The sequence below is a fragment of the Amborella trichopoda genome, chromosome 1 (assembly GCF_054954075.1).
Source record: "Amborella trichopoda isolate Santa Cruz 75 chromosome 1, AtrichopodaSantaCruz75HAP2 v2.0, whole genome shotgun sequence".
Classification (NCBI taxonomy): domain Eukaryota; kingdom Viridiplantae; phylum Streptophyta; class Magnoliopsida; order Amborellales; family Amborellaceae; genus Amborella; species Amborella trichopoda.
Window position 1 is genome coordinate 49,307,426 of NC_142336.1, and position 26,579 is coordinate 49,334,004.

Genomic DNA, 26,579 nt, shown 5'->3' on the forward strand with positions numbered 1-26,579 from the left:
GAGTTGTCTAATTTGATTTTTTTTTTTTTGCAACAGTTCATTTTAGTTCTTTGCAGATCATTAGATCTATGCTATATTTAAATTGGGATTGTGTACTATGAGACCATTTACCATTAGATGTCAAGTTTGATAACTTGGGGTATGTCAGGAAGTTCGATAAGTTTATATTTTTTTTTTTGTGAAGTATCTAGTCAATGACACACTTACAGCCACCCAATTTAAAGTTTGAACTATCTTTTACTAAAAATAAATAATCACTCTGTATACTTTTCTATTTAGATAAGCAAAAGGATGGGATCTAAGGTGAATACGCATTTCCAATGATCGGAAAATGATTCATGCCCTAATTCTATGAAAAAATAGGGTGATCTCCTGCCTCCGGAGACGCACAATGAACTTTTCATTAGGTGAGCATTTTGGTTTGACTTGGGCTTCCGCTTATTCATGCAAAGCAAAACTTTTGAAGGTTTTTGACTTAGTAGAGGTTTTTCCCAAGCCTACGGCTCCTCATCTTCTCCAACATCATCTTGATGATAAGGAGATTAACCTAATCCTCGAATCTAATCATGTTGTGCTCATCATAGGACGCTACTAAACTTTGAATATGTATATTTCACGCAAGTAAAACCCGCCAAGTCGTGAAGTAACTTTTCTTTACAACCTCTTCATCGCAATTTTTATTTCAAAATTAACTTTTATAGCAAATACTTTCAAATAAAAAATCATAGTTATTTAGATGAAAATGCTCTTGTCCGTATATGATGGCGTTGGACAAAAAATGGTTTGACATTAGATACTTTCGGTTTGACACTTCCAAATCTTAGTTCAGCAATATTTGTTGTCAGTCCAACGATTGTGTTTTGCGGTCCGGCTATTGGTTAAGCATTGATGTCGGTTTGAAAATTTAAATAATGGTCGGCAAGAGGTGCACTCAATCTGGCATTGTATATTGGCGATCTCACAGAAGGTGTTGTCTGTCTGGCAACATTATATGGTGGTCTGGCAGTAGGTGAATTGATCTCGGTTCGGCAAGTGGAATAGCGCTATAGCAATATGTAACCCGACACATTTTTGCTGCGGTCTGGCAGTATGTCTACTGGCATGGGTTGTAAGACGTACTATACTTATGACATGGGTACCGGTGCAGCATAAATATATGCCGGACCGTCTTTGGTTATTGAGCGTCTTACAGGATGTGACACCATCATGTATGAACAATGGTATTTTTGTCCGAGGAACTATTTTTTTTGACTCGGGGTATTTATTTGTTATAAAAGTTAGTTTTAAGTAAAAATTGCCATAAAAAAAATGGTTGGGAAGAGGTTGTATGGAAAGTCTGCATTATGAAGTTTTTATAATTTTCCCTTAAATTTCCCAATAACTAAGCTTCCAAAGATTATCAAGGGACATATCATTTTCCTTATCTAACTTAAACCATAAATTGTACTTCGTCCGAATGATACTTGAAAAAAAATAAAAGAGTCATTATCATCTAGCCTTATCCCCAAACAGTAAGGTGTCGGCAAAAATACAAAAAAAAACAAGAGAAGTGGTACAAAAAATTCTAAAACACGTTAGCCCACCCTTCAAAGAAGTCACCTTCTATATTAATCTAGAGGATCAGATTGGACACCTCTTTCTTTGATTTCAACTTGTATAGTTGCATTCATACTTTCATTTTTTAAACTCCCAGTAGTTTCCACAGCCGTTGCTTTCTTTAGTATCCAACGATTGTTCACATCTAATTTGTGGTCCATTGTATGTCCAGGTGACAAAAGGCACCTTTTTCTTTGGTTGAGAAACGCTCGTTAAAAAATGTAGACTATTCAAAATAATAGTCCAAAAAAAAAAAAAGATCTTATAAAGTTGTAGGGGAGCATCACGTGCCCTCCAAATTATCTTAAGCCCATCCAACTCTCATAAAAGTCAAATCCAAATTATCTCAATGGGTAGGGCGGCCCCATACGGAAGGCCCGCCCTTCAAAATATGGAGCCTCGATAAACAAATCAAGGGCGAAACAGTCTTGAGCCATATGACTGTTTTAGCCCTATATTTTTATTTATTTATTTATTTATTTTTGAATCTATCGAGCCTGACTTTGAGGCAGGGCTTTTTAGCCAAGCTCAGGACGAATTGGGTCCTTGCTAGCCCTATTGGACTTGGGGTATGCTCAAGACCGGGCCGCTGCCGATCCTACAATTATCTATATCATTGATCCAAGCATGTTAAACAAAGGTTATAACAACACAAGGTGAAATTAAAAATGGCAAACGATTAAAAAAGATAATATGTTAATGGCATTCGACCTCCCATTACTATGGCTCGTCTAATTGTCTTGTTTTTGGAACAATATTTAAAATATGGCGATTTCTAATTTGAATAGTTGATTTGGAAGGGAATCATTCGAGACTTAACCAATTTTCGGATTCCAACAATTATTTTTAAGTTTATTTAATATTTTTTTATATCCTTTTAAAATCTCCAGCCCATAAGCTCTTATTTTTATTTATTTTTAATATTTTTTAGACTATCAACTCCAACAATTATAATTCCTAATAAAATGAACGATCTACCCCACCTATCCGAGTTTTAATACTGAAACAAATATAAGAGTGTTAATAAGTTTTCAGCCAAATTTGAGCCCATTTTAAGACAAAATAACCACGATCGAGCCGTTGATTTCCTCCCAAACAGTATCTAATGGGCTAATTTTATCAAGGCCCCCGAGAGATTTCGGAAATTGTGGACTTAAAATTTTCTCAACCCCATGACTTTTCAAATAATGACCAAGTTCCACCAGCTTATCTGAGATCCCTCTGGTCAACGTTAAAGATTCACTAAGCTCGCCCTAATTGAAGTCTAAACCACCGCGTTAAGCAAACGCACCCTGGTTTCTTTTGAAATCGTCTGCTTTTTTTATTTTCATTCCGCTCCCGTTTAAACAGTTTATGTATTTCTCAGCAACTTCATCGATTCCTTGCAAAATCCTCTTTCATTTTCTTCGCGTTTTATCGATCACACATATTGTTGAAGTGCGACTTCTTTGAAGCTTGCTTTATTGTTTTCATGGTGGCGCACTGAAACCCGAGAATTTGCTCATATTCTTGTTTTTTTCTGATTCCGAGTGAAGCTTTTACTCTTTTACCGAGGTTATATTCTTTTACTTAAGTCTTGTCACTTTTTGTTGGGAATGATCTTTAGCTGGTGGACGTGTCAAACCCTGTTTGTTTGCTGATGGAATCAGGAAATTAGGGTTCTAGAGAGCCAATTCTGCTTACAGTTTCAAAACACCCATTCGCTTTACTGAAATATTAGGATTTACAGGGCAATTGTTCCATTTATTTTCTTTACAGCGCAATTGTTCATTTTTTTTTTAAGAAAGGAACATTTTAGTTCGGAAATTCCCGTAAACATTCCCTGAGTTTTTGGTGATTAGGTTTACAGTATTATCAAGAAATCGATACTGACTCGAGCCAATATTTAAAATTTTCAGCCATCGATCCCAAATTTTACATAAATACGCCCTCGAGACTTGATCCTTAGGCAATATAACTTACAGGGAACTGGGGTTAGGATTTCCGAGCCTCTGCTCAGTTTTCATCAATGGAGATGAAGGGGCTAGGTAGATTCACTCTTGGCAAGCAGTCATCTCTTGCTCCACAACCAGAGAGCCATGATGTGCTTGAAGAGATGCCTGAAAATTTCGACCCAACAGTGAGGCTTATGTATCTTGCAAATGAAGGTGACTTGAATGGGATCGAGGAGCTTCTTGATCATGGGGCTGATGTCAATTCGGTGGATTTTGATGGTCGAACTGCTCTGCACATCGCTGCATGTCAGGGTCGCTCAGATGTTGTTGAATTGCTTCTGAAGAGGGGTGCAAATGTCGACCCCAAGGATCGGTGGGGTAGCACGGTATGTGCAGTAAACCTAGGGCAATTCTAACTGTGTATGCATGAGAGAGAGAGAGATGTGCAGAGAGACCCAGATTGTTGTTTCTTTTTTAGACATATCCCACTTGTGCTTATGAATCTGATGTACAACAAGAACGAAAGATTAATTTAGCGTTGATTGTATTACTACCGAGAAGGTAGATAGCTAAAAGGGAGATATTTTTTTTCTAATTCTCACTTATTATTTACTATTCTTCTGGAAATTCCGCTTAGTGCTCTTGTGGATATGCAAGCATAAGATAGAGGTAATTTCCAAAAAATATGCTGTTTTTGGTTTTGATCCCAGTGACTGTCTACAGGCTGTGGTTTCTAGGAAGTGGCTCTTGGCTGACATAAAATATAGCCCTTGATTTTAGTGGGCTTCATGGTAAAGATGGCGCATAACTCATACAAAAATGTTTGTTGTTTTTCTAGAGAGAATTTCTTCATTGTGAACTTCAGTTTTGATGGTTTTAGAGTCAAGAGAGGCCCTACGGACGTACACCAACTGTAATATGCGCTCTTGAAAATTTTGCCCTATATAGATTTCATAACAGACTTTTCCATGCTAATCATACTATGGGGTTTTCCACCAATAAGGAGGACCTGAAAGTTCTAGAAGCTTGAGCTTCTTTTTTAGTTTTCAATTATTCACAATTGCATGTTTCCTCATTAGCATTCTAATGCCTATTTGTTAGAGCTCAGCACATAATTAAGCAGTTACTATGCTTTCAATATCCATACTTTTCACTTATAAAGAACAAAATATCCATCCTTTTTGCCTACTGAAGAGGATATATTGTTTAGTGAAGAGTTTACAACTTGTAAGCAGACTATTATAATATTCTCTCTTTTAAGATAAACGAGGATCTAAGATGTTTGGTTTTGTTTTCTTTTGCATGGTGTCCTCATAGTGGGGGTGCAAGGGTCTGCATTATATCATTTCACTGATGGACATATGTGCTTTCCTATTATGTTGAGTTTTGATCGTATTTAGTTTACAGCAATCCATCTCATAAAAGGCTTAGAAATTTTTTTAAGTTGTCTTATGTTGCTCACAACAGCCACTTGCAGATGCAATATATTACAAACACCATGAAGTGTTCAAGCTTTTGGAGAAGTATGGTGCAAAACCCCCGGTATGTTTTCCATGTTACCTTTATGAAGTTCTTGTTGCATACTTGAAGTCAAGGTTTGAGATGCAATATTCAATTGTGTTTTGTTTGTGGCAGCTGACTGCTTATGATTTGGAGGGCTTCTTACACTCTTAAGAACTGTGTAGTAACACCATTTGAATTTTATTCCTTTCAGATGGCTCCAATGCATGTCCAAAATGCTCGAGAAGTCCCAGAATATGAAATTGATCCCAAGGAGCTTGACTTTACTGACAGTGTTGAATTGACCAAGGTACTATTCACCTTGTTTCTGGTTAATATTTGTTAATATAACTTGGCCGTGTTAAAATCTTACCCTAGCTGTCCTTTTGGAAGTTGCACTAAGGATATTCAGAACTTGTTGTCTTCTCAATTGAAGTTCTCCAGGACTTACAACTATAATGATTTGCGTAATGAAAGTGAAACTATTCAATCTAAAAATCCTCATCATTAGTCAATGGTTCCTAAGATTAATTGTCAGCAAACCTGAAAGAACATAATTCTCATTGCATTGCCTCCACAGCCATTTCTCCAGGAAAACCTTATTCTTCACATTCTTGTCCTGGAAAATATTACGGATTCCTTCAGAGCATGTTTGGATGAAATTTTTAATTTTTTCTAGATTAGAGTATGTTGTCTGAAATTAATATATTATGGGAAAAGTTCATATAGAGCTGAGGCTCTAAACAATCAAATTAGAGCCTACCTAAAAATTTCACTAGAAGAGGTTGTTTTGATGCCCAAATATCCTCAAATTGATCATCTCGACATCAACATGCATGATGAACATGTGAAAAAAATGGATTTCAAGATTTGAAAATAATGTATTTTATAACGCATTTTAGGACCGTCAATTTTCAAAATTTTCAAGTTTTCATAGATGCATCGATCTACACTATTTTTGAAGCTTTAAACTTTATAAATAAAGATAAAAATATATTTTAAGGCTATCACAAAGATTTCCAGTTTTGAAACCACATTTCTCGATACTATTTGAAGTCAGGCTCTAATTTGATTGTTTAGAGCCTAGGCTCTATACAAACCGCACCCATATATTATTGCTAATATTATTTTGTTAGCTGTTTTGTACGTACCTTATATTTATATAATAGTATTTAATTATGTAGCCCTATTGCGATTTTCATCTATTTTTAGCTATTTCTGGCTAAAAACTTGTGCTTTACTGCAAATTACTTGGAATAAAGCAAAACAGCTTTTCAAGAAGATAAACTTATAACTGCCTAAAAGTTTATCTTAGATATAGCTTTATAATGCACACTGCCAAACAACAGATAATTCATTATCAGGATTAATTTGCTTGAAACGGTGAATTATTAGAGATAATGAGTACATCCAAATGTGTTCTAAAGAAATATTAAGAAGTTCCATGTTCCTTTATTGCAAAAAAAAAGAAAAAAGAAAAAAAAAGAAAAGATAGAGAAGCGGGTTTCTTGGCAGAACAGTGTACAAAATTGTTGTTTTTATTGCAATTCCTTTTTTTGTTTGGCCGCCTAGGTTTTCAGTTGCTCTTGTGACTTGAATATCACCATGGAATTAGTTGCATTGAATTTGTTAACATGCCTAATACTCTTTTAATAATATTGGGCAAGTAGGACATATCATCCTTACAGAAGCTAACATGAGTTTCCAGTTTTTATTTATTTTTTTTTAAAATTTTAACTAAATATTTAGCTATTATATATTTCCACGAACAATATCTCTGTTGGCTATTGTTTGATCAGGACTTTCAATATCAAGTATGCTCCCTTGTTTTTGCTTTTGGCACTCTCATGTATAAAGTCTTACAGGGAACCTTTCATATTGCAACATGGCGGGGTACTAAAGTTGCAGTGAAAAAACTAGGAGAGGATGTAATTACAGATGAGGAGAAAGTGTGAGTGGCTAATGTGTTGCTGGATTATGATTTCTATTTTTGTCTCCTCATGATGCACTTTTGAGTGTTTTGATAGATATAGACTTTCTTTAATGAGTTTTCTTCATCCATTTCCTGAAAATAAATATACAGGAGGGCTTTTAGGGATGAGCTTGCTCTGTGGCAGAAGTTACGACATCCAAATGTGGTCCAGTTTCTGGGTGCTGTAACTCAAAGTAGTCCAATGATGATTGTTACAGAATACTTGCCTAAGGTTTGACCAAACTTTTATTGTTATGGTTTTCTAATTTGTACGTAACTGTTTTGTCTACATTCTAGCACATTAGATACTTTTGACGTATTGAAAGATACTTTTGACGTATCAAAAGACAGTTTTAAATTAACAAATAACAACTCATCTTTTACTATTTTTAGGTCTGTGTCCATTGATGGGATGTCACTCTGAGTTCATTCTTGTGATGAAGTTCAGATTATTGCTCAATTTTTTTCTAAATTTCTCCTAATAATTCCATTCAGCAAAATTCCTTTCTAATTTGTTCTTGATTGCCATTTATCCGCTGCTAAATATGACATTTTCTGTCAATTGCTTTGTGACAACAGTTTGTTTGGCTGATATTAGGATTCTAGGGATTTTTCCCTTTTGTGGCTCTTTTAATGTCTTTCAGTGCGATCTCTATTTTATTTATACGAACTTCTAAAATATTCTGTAACTCAAAATTGTGGCTCTTTTAATGTCTTTCAGAGTAATCTCTATTTTCTCTATATGAACTTCTAAAATATTTCTGTAACCCACTTGAAACGTTTCTCTTAGATAAGTGCATGGAACTTTATGTCGTCTTCCTTATAGTCAAGCTGAATGACTGGTCGAGTAATACGCATATGATTTGTGCCAAGCATTCCGATGACACCCTGAAACTAAGTGATTGAGCAGAGCCATGTGATTAGCACTATGTCGAGTCATAAACATATGATTCGTGACAGTGTGGTAATTGTGGCATATTGGACAGAGTTTTCTTGGGATTGATTTATTTGGTCTCTGTTGTTGTGCAGGGTGATATTCGTGCATACTTGAAGGAGAGACTAGCATTAAAATCATCAAAAGCAGTGAAGTTTGCCCTTGATATTGCAAGGTCATTACTTCGTTACTTGGTTTTGCTTTTTCTAATGTTCAATAGAAACTTAAGAACAAAGAAGATAGTAGATGTCTAAAATCCCCAGAAATATATGGTAGACCTTGCATTATGTGTTTTTCATTTGATGTGAATTATAGCTGCAATTTTGATTACTCTGTGATCTTGGTTGCACTGTTCAACTTTTGTTTAGTTCAATCAATATATGCAACTGGTGACATTTTTCATTCTCTATATAGATTTTCCTGGTATTTGAGTTTAAACCGAAGTTATTAATTTCCCATATCCTTTTCTAAATTTGGTAGGGGAATGAATTATTTGCATGAAAATAAGCCAGAGGCTATAATTCATCGTGATCTTGAGCCTTCGTAAGTGATATTGTCTGCAACTTCCATTCTTTTTGTACTGCTTTTAGAGTTCATGTAGGGCAACCTGTTATTTGAGTTGTCCACCTGAGTAGTCTGTAACTATAACAAAATCTTTTTTGCACTACCTACTGCGAGTAAGGTAACAGAAATATATTGCGAGATGATTCTGGACACCTCAAAGTTGCAGACTTTGGGCTAAGTAAGCTGCTGAAAGTTGCCAACACTGTGAAAGAAGATAGACCTCTATTATCTCAAGACATTTCTTGTAAGTTACTATCTAATTTTCTCCTAATACCATCTTCATGTTCGTTTATTTGGATGATGTGATGTGTCATTGATCATCTTTCTCATAAGAGATACCAGCATATTGTTTAGTTTGTGTCATTTGTGCTTTTGATGTGATTTTGTTTCCATAGATCTTCCACACTGAGTGAGTTTACAAGAGTTGAAACTTGAGAGCCTTTTTGTGTTTTCTTTTGTCATTTTGTAATGGCATTATATTCAATTGGAATAAGATCTATATGCTGTCTAAATCAATTTTGGTTGGCAATCCGGAAGGAGTCCAGTGATTGAAGCTTTAGGCATCCTGTGGTTGGTCTTATAGGTTGTTCAGGAAGGGACTGCGGCATGTGTAATGGTCTTGGGAACCTTTAATTATTTGGAAGTTGGATATCTGAAATTTCTCTTCAAGAGTGGAACTGAAAGAGGTTTGGTTCCTAATTCTTCCTAGATGCAATGCCATTCAACTTTGCAACTAGAGGAAACAAGATTACCTGGATCCGGTGGGATAAGTTTTTAGGACCCACAATCTTGAGGTGGGTGATCAGTGGCTTGTTTTGCATGATGGTTAAGTTTTTGTGGAAGGGAAGTCAAAGCCATTGAATATTAAGGGTTAATGCCATTGTTGTGGTCATAGTATCAAGCCTTAGTTGTAGGAACATTGTGTTTGGGTGGCGTTAGGTTCCATTTTTGCTGGAACCCGTTATTTGGGTGGCATTTTTACTCTCAAAATTATTGTCCCCTTGGTGATCTCTAGGCTATTCCTATTGGCTTTGTCCAATTCCACTGCTGTAGGTGCTCCTTAGACACTTTGTTTATGGTAACTATATATCAAAACGTGCTTCATTTTATAGCAGTTTGTAGTCTATTGATTGTAATTATATAGTGTAGGGAATTCTTTTTCATGTGTAAGTGGCTAATAATGGATTAATTAGCTAATAAGCAGATTCAGGAAAACCATCGGGAAAATAGCCACATATAATGAGGATCCAGATACTATGAGGCTTATTTGGAGGTCGCTCTTGGAGAGCATATAGTGAGATGAAGAAGAGGAAAAATTGAACCAGTGCGTTCCAAATGTCTGGGCTCTTAAACACCTAGTAGGGAGCAACCACCCAATATATGTTGTGTATACATATATTAATTTATGTGACCACTCCTAAATAATCTATGTACATTTGTATCTGTGTGTGTGCGTGTGCGTGTGTGTGTGTGTACAAAGACGTGCTCAGTGTGTGTGCACATGCGTGTGGGTTACTCAAAGTTGCATGAGGATAGAACATAAATGGTATGTCAGAAAGGAAAGGAAAAGAAGTAAAAAAATAAAATAACGAGTGTTCTCTGGAGGAAAAGTGTCCCTCATAAAAACAGAGTTCTCAAGAGCTCCTTCCTAAGTAAAGGAATTTGGTTCTTGCAAGTGTTTCAAAAAGTGCTAGGCGGCACCTAGGCGGGCGCCCAAAACCTGGGCAGCCCAGTAAAAAAAAATTTTGTTTTGGGGTTTTCTCTCTCGAAAATAGCCTCTAATGGGTTTTAGGTTTCAAATGAACCTAAAACCCAAAATTTTTCCCTTTAGTATTAAAAAAAGACTCAAAAATACCCTTAAAGAGCTGCATTTCCGCCCTTGGGCGGGGTGCAGGCTCTGGGCGGCCGCCCGGGCGGGCTTAGGCGGATGCCTAGGCGGGTTCTTGGGTGCCCAGGGATATCCGCCTAATTTGGCTGCCTAGGTTTGGGCGATGCGCCCAGGCTTTCTGAACTGCCTAGGCGGCCGCCCAGGTGCTGGGCGGTCCGCTTTTTAAAACAATGGTTCTTACTTAATTCATTAACCTCTATAGACACATGGATGATGAAGGTAAACAGGTAAACAATTCCACATCTCTCTTGAAGATCTCCTCATGGTATTCTTTAATTTCTATTGCCATAATCCCATCCAATATCATCGAATTATCTTTGATCGTGATGGGTTTTAACACCTGAGAAATAGGAAGAAGACCTTTTGACCAGTAACAATTAGCAGGGCCTTTACTTTTGCCTCAATAGATGAATTGCAAAGCATGCTGGTCCAAAAAAGTGATAACCACCCTTTTATGGCTGTCCCTAGTTAAGCCTCCTGTTCTGTATGGCCAAAGTTTCCTTTAGTGCTTTGATCAAAATTACGGATGCCCCACTGCAGTTTAGCCTAAATAACCCCCACTTTGGTCTTAAGTAGGGAACGTTCCGAACTTAGATTCCATTTACAGCTCTGGTAAAGGTAAATAACTCTTTTAGGCTAAGGCCCCCCATAAATACCAAATCCTTGTCCCTAGATACATTCTAACTCTCAAATAGTTCATATAGGTGGCCTTGAAGAGCCTTTTATCTCTGTTTTTTCACATGTTCAAGGGGCACATCTTCCCGATATGTCCCCCATGCAGGAATGAGGTTCGATGAGCTCCTTCACCAACATCAGCATAATTTAGGCATCTTGAATAACTTTACGAAGTTCCATATCCAGCACACATAAGGACGTTGTAAAAATAGAAATGGTCAAGCTTTCCTTTTCCACAATCTGCTGTTCCCACCTCCCCAATATCTTATCTGAATCTATTTCAGGGATAGAATGAATAAGGTCTGTATTGGAGTAAGAATTATGTGCTTTGCTTGTGGAGGTAAGAATTATGTGCTTTGCTTGTGAAGGTCCTGGGTATTTTAATGAACTTATGAAGTTCTAAAACATATAATTAGTATTAATAAAAGATACGATGAAAAACATAATTATTATTAATAAAAGGGCTTATTTTTGATATATGGGTCGATAATATATGAGAATGGAGAGTGTAAGGGAGATGTCACACATAGAATTCAAGCTGAGTGGATGAAGTGGAGGTGTGCTTCTGGAGTCTTATGCGAATGTCTCGTCGCATACCAATGAAATTGAAGGGGAAGTTCTATAGGACGGCTATAAAACCTGCAGTGCGTTATGGAATGGAATGTTGTTCGGTTAAGAAACAATATATCCATATAAGAGTGTGGTTGAGATGATGATGTTAAGATGGACGAGTCGCAAGACAAGAAATGATAGAATTCAGAATGAATACGTCCTAAGAAACTTAGAGGTAGCTCCAATAGGCTATAAATGAAGGACAATAGATTTGGGTTGTCTGGCCATGTGCAACATCAACCTAAAAAATCTCCGGGTTAGAAGGGTTGATTTGATTCAAGTGGAAGGCTCTAAAAAGCAAAAAGAGGGCCCAAAAGGACATTGATGGAAGTAGTGAGAAGAGATATGGTGACTTATGCTTGACTGAGAGTATGTCCCTTGATAGAGAGGAACGGCGAAATAAGATTTAGGTAGCTGAACCCAAATAGTTGGGATAAGGCTTGGATTGTAATGATGATGATGATGATGATGATGATGATGATAATTATAGTTATCATTAATAAGTTAATGCAATGTGCGATTGATGCTAATCTCAAGAGAGGTGTCCTAGTAGGACCCCAGAAAATTAAGTCCATTATGCTGCGGCTGAGGGTCACTGTTACTAGTGAATGAGATTTCCTTGTGATAATTATAAATGATTGCTATTGCTTCAAGACCTTTCTCATCCCCAAAGTCAGTTTGCTCCTAAGAGAGAATTTTAATTTCTCAGCACTGCACCTGAATGCAGATGAAGGCGTCGTTGCTGTTGCATAACTGAAACAGGCTGCTTCTGTGACACTGATTCGTGTTTGTTAATTATTCTTCATCAACATTTGTTGGACTGGTGCCTTGGCTCAGTTGATACTTAGATAGAATCATAGGCCGCCGGCCCTATGGGGACAAGGGCCAGGCCAAGGCCGTTATATTATAATACATTGTTGTTGTGTTTTTTTTAATTGACTTGGGTAGTATTTCGTTTTTGGTTTTCTGAACGCTTCATTCGATTGATTTTTGTTCCTCTCCAATTTGCACTAAGAATTTGTTAACTGATAAACAGGTCGGTATGTGGCTCCTGAGGTTTTCCTTAACGAAGCATATGACACAAAAGTAGATGTTTTCTCATTTGCTTTGATTGTACAAGAGGTAAATGTCTATTTGGCTTAGGGACGATATATTTTAATGGGATCAAATAAATGGTTATACTTATTTTCTTGAACGATTTTCTTATTTACTGATTGAAATTGAGTTTTATGATATTTGTCTCCCCGCCTTAAGACTGGACAACTATAATCTTCCTTACATGGTAATTGTATATACTTATAGATGATTGAAGGATGCCCACCTCTATCTCCAAAACCAGATGAAGAAGTTCCAAAAGCGTATGCTTGTAAAGAGCGGCCTCCTTTTAGAGCTTCAGCCAAGCATTATCCACATGGCTTGAAAGAGTAAGTGCTTGTTTAATATTTTGCTGTTCTTAAGGGTAAGAGTGTATCTTGAATCGCATGGCCAACGTTCTAAATTACGTTATACTTATTGATGCTCACACTGTTTAACAATTGTTATCACTCAAGGTGATTGTCTATAGATCTCGAAATATAGTGGAGCTTCGTAATAAATAAATGCCCTCTTTGTACTTTGAGCAAGACATGAAATAGTTTTTTGACCAATTTGTCATGAGACGCAGGTCCAGACATCTGAGTTTGTGTCATCATTCTAGATGCTTTAGTAACTGCCTATAGATCTTCATATTCTTCTACTGGTCAGACTTCTTAATATTTCCTATTTTAAAATATCTAGCACGTGTAGTATAGATTATCCAATCAGGTTGATGTGATTCCGTCATCTGTCATTTCTAGAATTGCAACCTTGCTTGGGCTGGCTGACTAGTCTGGAAAGAATAAAACCTATTATTAAACTGCAACTGGGGAAAAAAGAGAAAAGAATAGCTATCTCCTGATACTCCTCTTTATAAGAATCTTTTACATTTAGTATCTTTCCTTGATTCTATGGATCTGTTGAAAGTTGAATATTTCTGCATCCAGGTTGATTGTGGAATGTTGGCATGAAAACCCTGCACGGCGACCTACATTTCGAGCCATTATTGAGCGATTAGATGCAATCGACCACCATGTAACTCAAAAGAAGCATTGGAAGGTTAGTTCTCTTTTTATTAAGTTATCATGGGTCTGGACCAGTGTTTTTCAACTCCTACTTGGCCCTGCAACCGGCAAGGGTCTGGTCCAAGTCGGCAACTTAGACTTGGCCGGGTCTTCAAAAAATATCAAAGAAACCTTAGGAACAGTTGAGACCCAGCCTGTTCCCAAGTTTTTTTACTATGATCCTGAACCTTGATAGGGCTGTCCGAGTGACTCGACCGTGTCTGAGTTGGACTCACTGAGTCTTGATATAATGGTGTGGACAAATAATTAAATAGCATACCACCAACATATTTATCTAAAAATGACCAAACTGCCTACTCGATGGGTGCAGCCGTGATACTTGGAAAATTTGCTATATTGGTCATTTATGATCTATTTTCTATTCTCAATTTTATGTTGAAGGACCTATCGTTCAGTTTCCCAAGCTATCTTGAAGCTTGCTTTTTACAGTTCTGAATGTTTTTGAATTTATTCACCCAAAAAAAAAAAAGGGTTTTTAAATTTGTGGTCACTTTCATTTTCTCCCTTTCTTGTGGTCACTAAAATATGGCTCGGGCAAGATACTCGGTACCCGCCTGATCAGAGCTATTCAGGTGTGTCGATTTGGACGTGCCTGACTTATATCGAGACATAAAATAATTGAAGTATGGGAAAAAATCTGTAAAAATTGTAAAAAGTCTGAGAATTTCAGAAAATCATAAAAATAAGAAATATACAAATCCAAAACGAACTTTATGGAACATTGAAATAGCAATAAAATTGGTATTATTGGTTTGACAAAATTTAGATATTCTGAAGGGAATTTCAGAAAAATGGAAAAATAAGAAAAATCATAAAAACATGAAAATGTACATAAGATGAAGTATAAATCAATTACTAAGTAAAAATATTTTATGAATTTAAATTGTAACAATGAAACACACCCAAAATTTTAAGGTAAATGCCTTAATTTTCATACTTGGTCCGAATTGATGCCTCCAGTCTTTGTCAAAGCTTGCTTAGGCAACCCAAATCAAAAGACCCAACCAATTCTGGATTTCGAGCTCAGATCTAGGAGATCCGAGTTCTTAAAAATTTGGATGAGGTAAGTCCGAATTCAAATATATTATTTGTGGAAGTCAAGCCTACGGTTGGATCAAGGACACAAAAATAGGTGGAAGGATCAATTTTCACCGAATATTGACCATTGATTATGGCGAAATTGCAAGTTTTCAAAAATCTCTCAAATCTTGTGTTTTTCTCAAATCTAGTGTGCCCAATATCTAGATCAAGCTAACAATCTCTCTAAGGATGCAATATAGGCTCAAGATAGACAGCCCTAACGCTCAAAATTGAAGAAAGAAAAAAAATAAAAAAGTCTGACCCTTCTTTGAACTTCACAGCATGCAGTACTCTCCTACTTGCCTGGGTAGTGTAGCAAATTGGGAAGGTCACTCAGAGTTTTACACTAATTGGGCGAGTTGCTAAAATACGCACTGGAGTATTGTGTAAGTTAAATATATGGTACATTTTGTACCCAATTCTGGTCTCGTCAACTTGTTGAGTCCGAGTCAACTCAGGCGTGTTGCAGAAAACTGGTCCTTTTTGTGTTATTTGTTGTTGTTTGATGAAATCTTTTGTATTTGTACTTCAGGGCAAACCGGTTAAATGCTTCGGGAATCTGGAAGCTGTGTGGTACGTACTGCACAAGAAGGATCACTCAGATCCAAGTTCCCAGTCTTCGCGATCCAACTAGTCGAATATGTGTTTTCTGTTTTGTGCGAGTGTTGGTAAGATAAATACCTCATTGTTTACTAGACTAAAAACTATAGGCTCTTTTGGTCTATGCCTAAAGTCTAGTTAAGCTAACTGCAAGTAATGCCATTCATTTTTATTATAGCATCTGATAAACCTGTTCCATTCAAATTTACCTTGCATATGCCAGCCTCAAGTGGCTGTAGCTTATTGTGGTTTGAGCTCAGGCCCTGATTTTTTATTCTTTGTGGAATTGAGAGGCGCATTTGATTTTTGCCCACCTTGGTGTGAACTTTGGTGAATCTCGCGAAAGTTATCTGAAAGTCTATCTATTAATTGTTTAGAGTATTGATAAATTAACACAACTGTTAAAGAGAGAAAATGTATTGATTTTCTTGTGGGTGACGTGTTTTTTTAACTATGTAACTTTTTTTTTTTATTACCTGCATTTCTTTTTTGTGCTTTTACTTTAAACTTTGGTCAGAACACTATCGTGCAAAATTGTTGGATCATTTTATTTTTTCCAAGTAGCCTTTTTTTCTTGGGGAAATTCTAGATACCCCCTAGAACCACCTTTCTAGAAGTGCCTCCAATCCCAAAATTGTTTTCTCTTGCATGTTGCATTCTCAAGTAAAAAAGTTAAATCTTTTCGGTGAAAAATACCCCCACTTTTAAACCCAACAAGGGTCCTTGGAGGCGGTTTTCTCTCTAACTCGGTTCGACATATTTTGCTCCGGACTGGCTTTTGGTCTAAATTGGAGCTTATAGAATCCAACAATATGGTCCCACACACTTATTCTTAAATCTACTTGCTGGATTCTAGAAGTCGGTCCCATACTACATGTGTCAGATTGAGTTGTTGGAGTTTGAAAGCCAGTCCGACACTAGTTGTCCGAAGAAGATTCGTGCCAGACTGTCACTAAATGAATGTCCTAGAAGGAGGTGCAACACAATTGGGACCGAACTGAATTCATTGATTCCAGAAGCTGGGTTTGGCTTTAAATGTACCAGATAGGCTTCTTAGATTTCAGAAGCCAGTCCGACAGTGGGCTTTTGGAGTCCAAGAAGCTGGTCCAGCACAATTTTTGTCAGAGCGGCTTCTTGGATTTCAGCTCTAAAAGTTGTTTAGTGGGTCCAAAAGCTCCAAAATCGACATCTTGTGAGTGGGTGCGCGAGCGTGCGCACTTCTTTTTGCTCTTGAAGCCTAGCCAGAGAAAAAGCAGTAAACCCCGAAGCAAGAAAGGCTAATGTTAATACTAAAATCAAATATGAGCATCAAGCTACGTCCAACCTCGTTCATTAGATTTCGCTACCAAGATAAGATCCATCTGTTTCCTACTTGGAAATTTTGTCTTTCTGTTTGACGCATTCAAAAAATATATAAGAAAAGAAGGCATATGTATCATTTGTTGTATTGAACTTAACCATCTTAATCTCAAAATCTTGGTGAAATCAGTACAATCTACTAAAGTCGAGGTAAACATTGAGGTTGAGGGCTTTCATGATCATGCCTATGGAAGTGACAATAGAGAGATAGAGACGGCATAGGGAGGGAGAGAGGCTTCACATGGAGTGCTGGACGGGCTATAAAAGAAAACCAACTAATGATTTAATGTCCTTTAGACCTTTAAAAGTGTGATATTTTTACATAGTCAAAGTACATATCAAACTATATACGAGATGCCCTAGAGCGCATTTGCGTGATAAATTTATTTGGATAACTAATTAGACCCTCCCTAAATTCTACCTTGATTCCTCATGTAAAACCGGCATTAAAATCAGCTGGGCAGGTTGTGAAGGCTTTGCTGGGACGTGCACCTCATGTCGGTTTTCTCCTCTCATTATCATCTTGAACACTTATCCCCACTGTCCTTGTAGTTGTCTCGTTCATCGCGCTGTCTCCTCGACCCCCTTCTCTCCATTAGCGTGTTCTTTAGTATTAAATCAATTGTGAATACATAGCACCAAGATTTCCCCTCTAATACTTGACTTTTGAGTACAACTTTAAGCATCTCTTTGTACGCCTGTTGCTGCAATTACATTTATAATTATATAATAGGTTTTGTTAGGCTACACCATTTGATGGTGTAGACCCTTAAAGTGCTCAAAATTTTTTGGCACTAAAATACTTTTGAATTGTAATACAAAATTTTTGCTAATTTAGAAGGATAGAATGAATATTTTTATAAGAAAATGGTGATATTTTATTAGTAGTTGAAAATAATTAATGCATTTTGTTGGTGATGTCACATACCATATCGGTGATGTCATTGTCCACTATTGTTAATAAATGTTTTTGTTTCTATTAAGAATTTCTAGTTTACCATTGACTAATTACTTAAAATACCTCTACACAAAAAGTTACTATACTTTAAGACAAGGGTATTTAAATGTCTAAAAATGTTGAGCACTTTAAGAGTCTACACCACAAGTGGTGTAGCCTAACAAAACCCCTATAATGATTACAAGACAAATATGGAATGGAATAAATTGGTGGAATACATATCAAAACATGGGTTAGATAATGAAATATATGACTAAATAGTTTACCCATATTTTGTTATCGTCAAGAAATGAATTAGGTATGTTTGGCATAACGCAGTATCTATATAGGCAAGGTCTAACGTTTCGTAATCCCCTTTTCTGAGCTCCTTCTGGTATGGTTCCCAACTTACCTCATAGAACAAAGCATGACACAATAAACATTTAACTTACCTAAATACATAATTAACAAATAAACTACAAATATACAAACACACCAATAACTAGGTCAAGTGTGAGATTATGGAGCTCTTTGTGTGGGCTTTTGTGGTGCCATGGTTTATCCTACGCTCTAGGCATTCTCGTATTGATATGGGCTGGGACGTAGAGCTCTAAAGTGCTCATAGAACTAGCACTGCATCAACACATACACAAAAAATAGTTAGAAACCTAAGATAAAAATGATAAAACTCTAAATATTATGAAAATTGCTTGCAAGAGGCTTGCTGACCCACTGAAATATAGCGTCTCCCAATCCACAATTTTGGATAAAAATTGATAAAGGAAAGCAAGGGCCACAACATCCCGCATACCTTCTCACCTCATTGAAATCTTAAAACAACTGAGGTAGATTGCAAGTGTCAATCTTTTAGATACGGCAGTGAAAATAGGTCAATCAAGTAAAAGAAGGGTAAGCTTTTTATACTTATCCTACAGCATAGAAGTTCTATCTTTCTCCTTATCCAACCTTGCATTCTGAACGGAGGGTTAAGATTGCCCCAATCAATGTCACGTCTCTACACTATTAAACTCGCACTAGCAAAAAGTATAAAAAAATATTTTCAATAAAATAAAATGACCAAAATACCCTTGAAAGATTCAAGGGGTATATCTTAGATACTCTTACTAAACATTTTTAGGGGGAAAATATGCTTCATTCTCATTAGTTCTCTCTTTAGGGATATATCTTAGATACTCTTGGATGAAGTGCCTGTAGTTTTTAGGCTTGATATCTGTTATGGGCTCGCCTATCACAAGTATCAGCAGTATCTAGCATACATCGTATAGATTTGGTGCCATCTCTCCAACAATAAGGTCTTCAGTAGTAGTCTCCTTACATCATGTCTCTATGATGGCCATCATCAGGCTGCTATCAATACGGGAGACCCAGTGTCCATCAATGAGCCCAATCCGGTCTTTTAGACCAGTTTTATCTATCACTCGTCAAACTTCCACAATGCTAGGGCTTTAGTGGCTTTATCGATAGATGATCTTTCTCTTGAAATGAAATCCCATAGCGGAATAAGTAGTCATCGTAAAAAATATGAGAACATAAAAGTGTAGGTAAATGAATAATATGTGACCAATGTCAATTCAATAAAGCAGGCACCGAAACAATTAGATGATGCTTAGAATGTGTCATACTCTTCTCCTTGCTTGGATGAGGCAGACGAGTCCCGTGGTTCTCCTGCATGGACCATGTATCGCATCGCTAAATCGAACATTTATATCATTAATATTTCATCTATACATATTAAATATAATAAGTTTGTGAAATTTGAACTTTTTTTTTTGACAAAAAAAAAAGGGAAAGGGTAACTATGTCAAAAAGGGAAAGTTTCTATATTTCAAAAACTGGAAAGAGTAACTATTTCAAGCATACATGATATATTATATATATAAAAAAAGGAACATGCTTATTCATTAATTGCACAACTCGTTTTTTTAATAATAGTTACTTTATATATCAGCATATGCTTTTACAAAAATTCTTACGAGCTTTGAGTGAAGACAAGCCACATGTCGGGTGCTCCAATGCAAAAGAAATGATAAAAAAACTAGATCAAAAAAGAAAAAGAAAAGAAGCAAAGTAAAAAGGGAAAATGTCCTTACAAATTATAAACATTACTTTTACATATAGGCTTGTTGTGACAAAGTGCACCACACCTGTTATAATGGATAGATCAAACTTCTACCTCTTGCAATTTGATGCATTGATTTCTAGGAGGTATAGGGGACATCTTGAGCGAGGTGGAAGCACCTTTTTTTCATTTGGAGGGAGCTCTCTTCATGTCTCATGCTAGACATATTGATTAAGGAAACTGGAATGATAACTTGATAATATGTTTTACGATATTTTGCAATCGTAAAATAATTTTCACATAAGTTAACATGATCTCTGTTGAGCGCTTGAAGGGCTTTATAAACATTCTTACAAGATAAGCCCGTTATTTGCCAATCCCTTGCATTTGCATTTTTGTGCAATAATATTTATCTTATAACTCATGTGAACACCTCTTGCTTCAAATACCATTGCAGATGCAATAACGACTCTCACAGAAAGTGAGTTTTGTATGATCGCTCCCAATTTGTTTTGATGGATGAGATAAGAGTTGTAGACTAAGTTTTAGCCTCCATATTACACATGGCCATCAGTTTCATGATTTGTCTTCCAATCTAGTCCACACACTAGAGAATTGATGTATCTTGAGCTTCTAAAATCCAATTATTAAATGACTTTTCCACATTCATTATGATACGACCATACCAATACCCTTAAACATTTATGTAGACCAACGGTCTAATAATGTTTCTATAAACTATTTAAGCCTTCCTCTAATATGATCTCATATCGCTTATTTTGGCTATAAATTCTTCCTACTTGTATGCCTATGTGGCTCCTTTAAGAGCACTTAAATTGTCGTTTTGACATCACTAAGAATGTGTTTTACATCCTTCTTGAAATTCTTGGCCACATAATACCTACGAAGGTCAACATTCTAAAAAAATAATAGATAATATCAACCAGACCATAGTGTCTATCCGATGCAAATGTAATTGAAGGATGTGTCCCAATAGCAGTCTTTATAAATTCCAAAACTATAACTAGTTATAATTGTTTTTAATATTTACAATAGCAAATGCTGCATGGTACATTTTTCCTAGCCTATCCATTAAGGTGGCAATAAATAGGTCTTCAAGTATCGCACCTTCAATGATGCCCCATCGATAAAGAGAACTGAGTGATATTCATTTTTGAAGTCATATATTGGAGGCATAGAAGCTTATGAATAGGTGACATATCCTCTGGCCATATTTGTCCTGACATATAACTTTTAGGATTCGTCTCCAAACTCTATGTATCCAGATAGCTGGTTGTATACCTCCTCTTGTGAACTATGTACTTTCCATGATGGCTACTTCCTTCCTTTGCCAAGCCTTATGATACAATCGCTTGAATCTTGAGCCAAATCATTTATGATTTCCTTAGGCCTATAATATGTGATATCACTTAATTTATCCTTGATTAGAGAATCAACAAACTTTTATGACACTTTTATAAACATTGTTCTTCGTTCTAAAGACATTCATCATGCCAAGCTTAGAAGCATATATCTCCCACTCGCAGCCATCACCCATGCATTTTGTCCTAACATGATATCACATGTTGCCTTGTTCATTGTCAGAGTCCAAAACATTAGAGGAGTGCGGGAGCTTGCCCTCTTGAATTTCCCTACTATATTATAAAGTAAAAAAAGTGAGTAATTGAATGTAATTTAAAGCATACAAAATTATTAAGCAGTGAATAAAACAAATACTATTCGTACCTCATGTTAGAATTATCCGAAGAACATCAACCCTAGCGTTCACTTCCATCACATGTATAAACTATTATATCACTACGACCTTTGCGTGTATTCAATATTCAAAATAAATCTCGTACTGTTGGGACAAAGTACTTATATCATATGTTGTGCACATCAACATAGAAACAATTTGCTACGTACTTCCGCATATCATAGAACCTAGTTTTATAAGTAGTGTATAGATCACTACCAATATAGTTTAAAGCAATGGTTTAAAAAGCGGATCGTTGACCCGGATTGGGCACCTAAAAAATCGATTCGGATCGGCAAATCGACGATCTAGATCGGGAATCGGTCAAAATTAAGTTTTAAAAAAGTTCAAAAAAATTATTAAAATTCATTATAAATGTTATTTTTTAGGAATTCAATAAGAAATGAGGGTACTACATTATTAACTTTCATTGTTTTCATCAATTTATGAATATTGAGATGTTTTTTCCCTGTATGAACTTATGTTGACCATTAAATTTAAATCACACAAAATAAATCATAGAATTATCATGGATTAAGTGTATAATCATATATGGACTATAATAAAGAGTTGACTAAATCGATGAAAAATTGGCCACTAAAATCTCGAATTGGCAAAAAATCCTAATCCACTAAAAAAACCCAAATTATTGCAACCTAACTAACTATAATATTATATACCAACAATATTTTATAATTATTTTATTATATAAATAATAATAAATCCAAAATATTTTATAATATCATCTAATTTAAAATATATTATTGACAATCGTAAGAAAAATAGTACACTACATGATTTATAATACAAAAATTAATAAATAAAATAAAAGATTTGGTTATCAATGTAGAAATTATTAGAATGCGTACCAATTTTCTTTAATCTTTTAGGTTTCTAGAATAAATTAGTGGAAGAGATTGTTAGTAGAAAGAGAGAGATTTCAAATGGCCCCATTGTATAAATCTTATCTTTAAATTAATATTACTAAATTTATGTTAAAGACCATCATGTTATAAAAATAAAAAATATAATTAGACCATTTATTCCTAGGTTGTATTAAGAAATACCTTTTATTTTTTTGACAAGAAATACTTATTGTGTTATCTTTTATTTTTTTTTTACAAGAAAAATATGATACTTGTTGATTATCTTTTTTTTTTTTTTTGACAAAAGAAGAAGATGTTGTACTACATTTTTTTTTGCTTGTTGTATTACTTTTTATTTTTTTTATCCTATGAGTTAGTACTAATTTTTCAATCATAATTAACTAATTAATTAATTATTACTCATATAATGAAATAATACCATGATATAGTAGCTTAATAGAGTTTTTATGTTTTTTTGGTAATTAAATTTTTTTTTGGTGAAAGATAGGGGTGATGGGCACCTAATTATTATTTTTAACAAATTTTTTCTTTTTTCATCATCAAATTTCATTGCCACAATCGGACATACAACTTTCTTATTCATGATGGGCATATACCGTCGTGCGTACACCATCGCGCGTACACTATCTCGCTGCAATTTATCCCAAGCTAATAATATTTGCCAGCGTTTGTTCAACTCACAGATATATCCCACATCGAAGCGATGTGAGAATAGTGAATACTATAAAAAAACCCAACGATCTGGTTTGTTGTATGTTGTCTTGGCCAGGTGAAGCGTGCGTATTGTACATTGAGACTTTTTAAGCTGGCAAAAATTTGGCAAAATCACGTGGGAGGAGTAAAGTGGATCAAATGCAATCACGTGGGGGGAGCAAGGTGGCAAAAATTTGTCAATCACGTTGGGGGGAGTAAAGTGAAGCTGGCAAAAATTTGTCAATCAAATGCAATCACGTGAGGGGAGTCAAGTGGAGAGCAAGGTGGCAAAAATTTGTCAATCACGTGGGGGGAGTAAAGTGGATCAAATGTAATCACGTGGGGGGGCATGCTGGCAAAAATTTGTCAATCACGTAGGGGGGAGTAAAGTGGAGAGCAAGGTGGCAAAAATTTGTCAATCACGTGGGGAAGCAAGGTGGCAAAAATTTGTCAATCACGTGGGGAAGCAAGGTGGCAAAAATTTGTCAATCACATGGGGGGAGTAAAGTGCATAGCAAGGTGGCAAAAATTTGTCAATCACGTGGGGGCGCAAGGTGGCAAAAATTTGTCAATCACGTGGGGGGAGTAAAGTGGAGAGCAAGGTGGCAAAAATTTGTCAATCACGTGGGGGAGTAAAGTGCAGTGCCAGTTGGCATAAATCACATTTCAAAAAAACCAGGGTGGGTTCATAAAAAGAAAACCGGATTGAAAACTAAAAAAGTAGGAACTGCCCAGTTTTACTGATACTGCATTTGGATCGGTTATAACCGATACCCGATCCGGATTGTCCGATTCCGGATCAGATCGACGATTTTTGAAACACTGGTTTAAAGTGTCCTCAGCACTTGATCGGAGTTCTTTGCCATATATGCAATAAATCAATCGTTTATTCCCCTTTCACTCCACATGCATGATTTCCATATTGAAGTCTAAATGAAAGCCTATACTGTTAACACAATGCGTATATAACATCTTAAGCCTTGAATATGCCCAAGCTGTTGTGTGCGGAAGCTTTAAACCTGTTGGGTTTATTTTTGACAAATAAAGTACGAGAAATAAAACATGAAACAAATACCACAAGAACACAAAGATTACGTAGTTCATCCCAAAAGAGCTACATCCATGAGCACGGCAAATAGCAATCCACTATACCAATGAAAGTTAGATAAAATATTTTGGAATATGGAGTTACCTTTATGACATCGACAAAATCAAGTCGAGCAAACCCTTTTAAACTCTCCCTTCATTCACTTTACTTCCAGCAACCATTATTGACAACATCAAATAGAGAAGCAAGAGCAACTTTCTCTCTAACTTAAAAGGGAAATCACCTAAAATCTCTATAAGAACTGCTTCTTTACAAGAAACAAGCCCTCAATCTTCGAGAGTCTAAAAGATGCATCATCAATGTTTCCCTTTCAATTGTTGTACAGTGTCATTATAGAGAATCCCTTTCTCTATTTTCCACATTGTTATTTTATATAATCTATACATTTCTATTGCCATTACTTTTTTTCGGTTCATAACATAATATATATATATATATATCAGAACCAAGAGATATATCCAAGGGTCTTAATTCTTTTGGATTTTTATTTCTTTTAGGAAACTTATCAATATCAATCTCATTCCCCCATAATAAGGGATTTTTTTATGTGGGTGATTTTGGATAGTACCAAATCCAACACAAACTTGATACGCTCAAGCTAGATTTTTATCCATAGAAGCCAAACTTAAAGTGCCAAGGCTTCGTGGTCTTGGCTCATGCTCAAGCTTTGTGGTTTAAGCTCAAGTCAAGCTCGAGCTGGAGTTCTACCCATCCAAGCTAAGTCGACAACCTAGTCAGTTTGGATCAGTGACAACTTGACAATTAAACCAGACCCGGCAAGTCTCCAATGGAATCCCAAAACTGACTCTAAAAAGTAAGATATTTGAATCCAATGTTTCAGGCTGGCTTCTATTTAAATATTGAAACTTGTGTGGCATTTGAGTGCCAAACCAACTTCTATTGTAATACGAGGCCTAGATATATTTGGGATACTTCGAATTCCAAATAAGCAGCTGTCCTTGCTTGCTAATACGGGAAATTTTTTTGGAAATGTTTGAACATTGGCAAAATAATAACAAATAACAATGATAGAAAACACGAAGTGAAAGATCGTGGACTTAAAAGTAGAAGTGTCACTTTGAATAATTAACTACAAAGAACCAATTGGCAACAACCAAAATATAAAGAAGGAATAACCAAACGAATAAACCTTGTCAAGAGATTTATAAATTTAAAAGATGATATTTATAACAAAACATATCAGATAAATTGGTAAAACAAACAAAATACATCTCTCCAAGAGCTCATCATCAACCATCAAAGAAAAGTCCAATCCAAAAGCATTATATTTAATTGCATAAGCAACTATCACTGCTCAATCAGCCATCAAGTGCCAAGAAACATTGAGAACCTAGAATATAAATAAATACAATATGAACATATCAATGAGCGGGTATGATTCAAATCCTATAACATTTAAAAAACAAAACAAAAAAATGGATTAGTGGCATGAGATATTAGCTTTTTATTTTTCATTTTTTATTTGATTGATTCGATTTTAAGCATTTATTTGATAAATTTCAACAAACTACTTAGGTCAACCAGTATCATTATTACGGTAATCCTGAAAAAGGGGCTGAGGTCGTGGTGGTAGCATACCCCATACCTCAGTTGCTCGTTCTGGCTTCCATTTCCACTGACAACTTCAAAAACTAATAACTAATTAAAAAAGGAGTAGAGGTCTGTCTTCCCTACTGAATTTCCCAAAAAACGAAAAGAAAAATAACAATATCAGAGACTGGTATGAACATGCAAACAGCCTAAGCATCTAGAAATCACATTGTTTACAAATCGACCACAACTGAAAGAAGCTCATTAACTTCTATCAATAAAAAATAAAATAAAAAGAATGACAACTAAAATAAATCGATAGGAGAATGCTAATGCAAACGACTAAACTATATCACAATTCATACTGTGTAGTCATTGCTTCATAAAATGTAAACAACCGGCAAGCACTAATTGCTCTAGTAAAAACAAGTACGAATAGAACCAATCATCATAAAAACTTGATCAACAATTCAGCTAAAGTTTATTTTTTGGGAAAGGTCACTATATTGTTAAGATATATAAAAAAGAGAAAAAAAGAAAGAAAAACGCAAATGCTCCCACAAGTAGGGGTGGCAATGGACCACCCGGACCCGGACATGCCGGATATATCTGACACTGGTTCGAGTATGGGTCCAATATTTGGACTCGGCGGGTCGGGTCCGGTTCCAAAACCTGGGCCCAAACACTACTCGGG

General features: G+C 35.8%; 1 protein-coding gene across 11 annotated transcripts; it reads left to right on the forward strand.

The window, feature by feature from the left end:
* The first annotated feature begins 2,930 nt into the window (after positions 1 to 2,930).
* On the forward strand, positions 2,931 to 15,718 carry LOC18442405 (serine/threonine-protein kinase 12). Of its 11 annotated transcripts, XR_016058128.1 has the most exons (14): positions 2,931 to 3,150; positions 3,495 to 3,916; positions 4,998 to 5,072; positions 5,245 to 5,340; positions 6,896 to 6,981; positions 7,114 to 7,234; positions 8,032 to 8,111; positions 8,417 to 8,479; positions 8,626 to 8,744; positions 12,712 to 12,797; positions 12,978 to 13,099; positions 13,697 to 13,808; positions 15,196 to 15,300; positions 15,447 to 15,718. XR_016058128.1 is itself a non-coding variant. In XM_011628028.3 (13 exons), the coding sequence occupies exons 2-13, from the start codon at positions 3,605 to 3,607 to the stop codon at positions 15,546 to 15,548; spliced, it is 1,374 nt and encodes a 457-aa protein (XP_011626330.2). In that variant the 5' UTR covers positions 2,931 to 3,150; positions 3,495 to 3,604; the 3' UTR covers positions 15,549 to 15,718. The 11 variants fall into 11 exon arrangements, 5 of the variants coding, with proteins under 5 accessions (XP_011626330.2, XP_088726464.1, XP_006852685.2 ...); XR_016058166.1 differs by having other exon boundaries at positions 2,931 to 3,916; positions 8,619 to 8,744; XR_016058127.1 differs by having other exon boundaries at positions 2,931 to 3,916.
* The last annotated feature ends 10,861 nt before the right edge of the window (positions 15,719 to 26,579 follow it).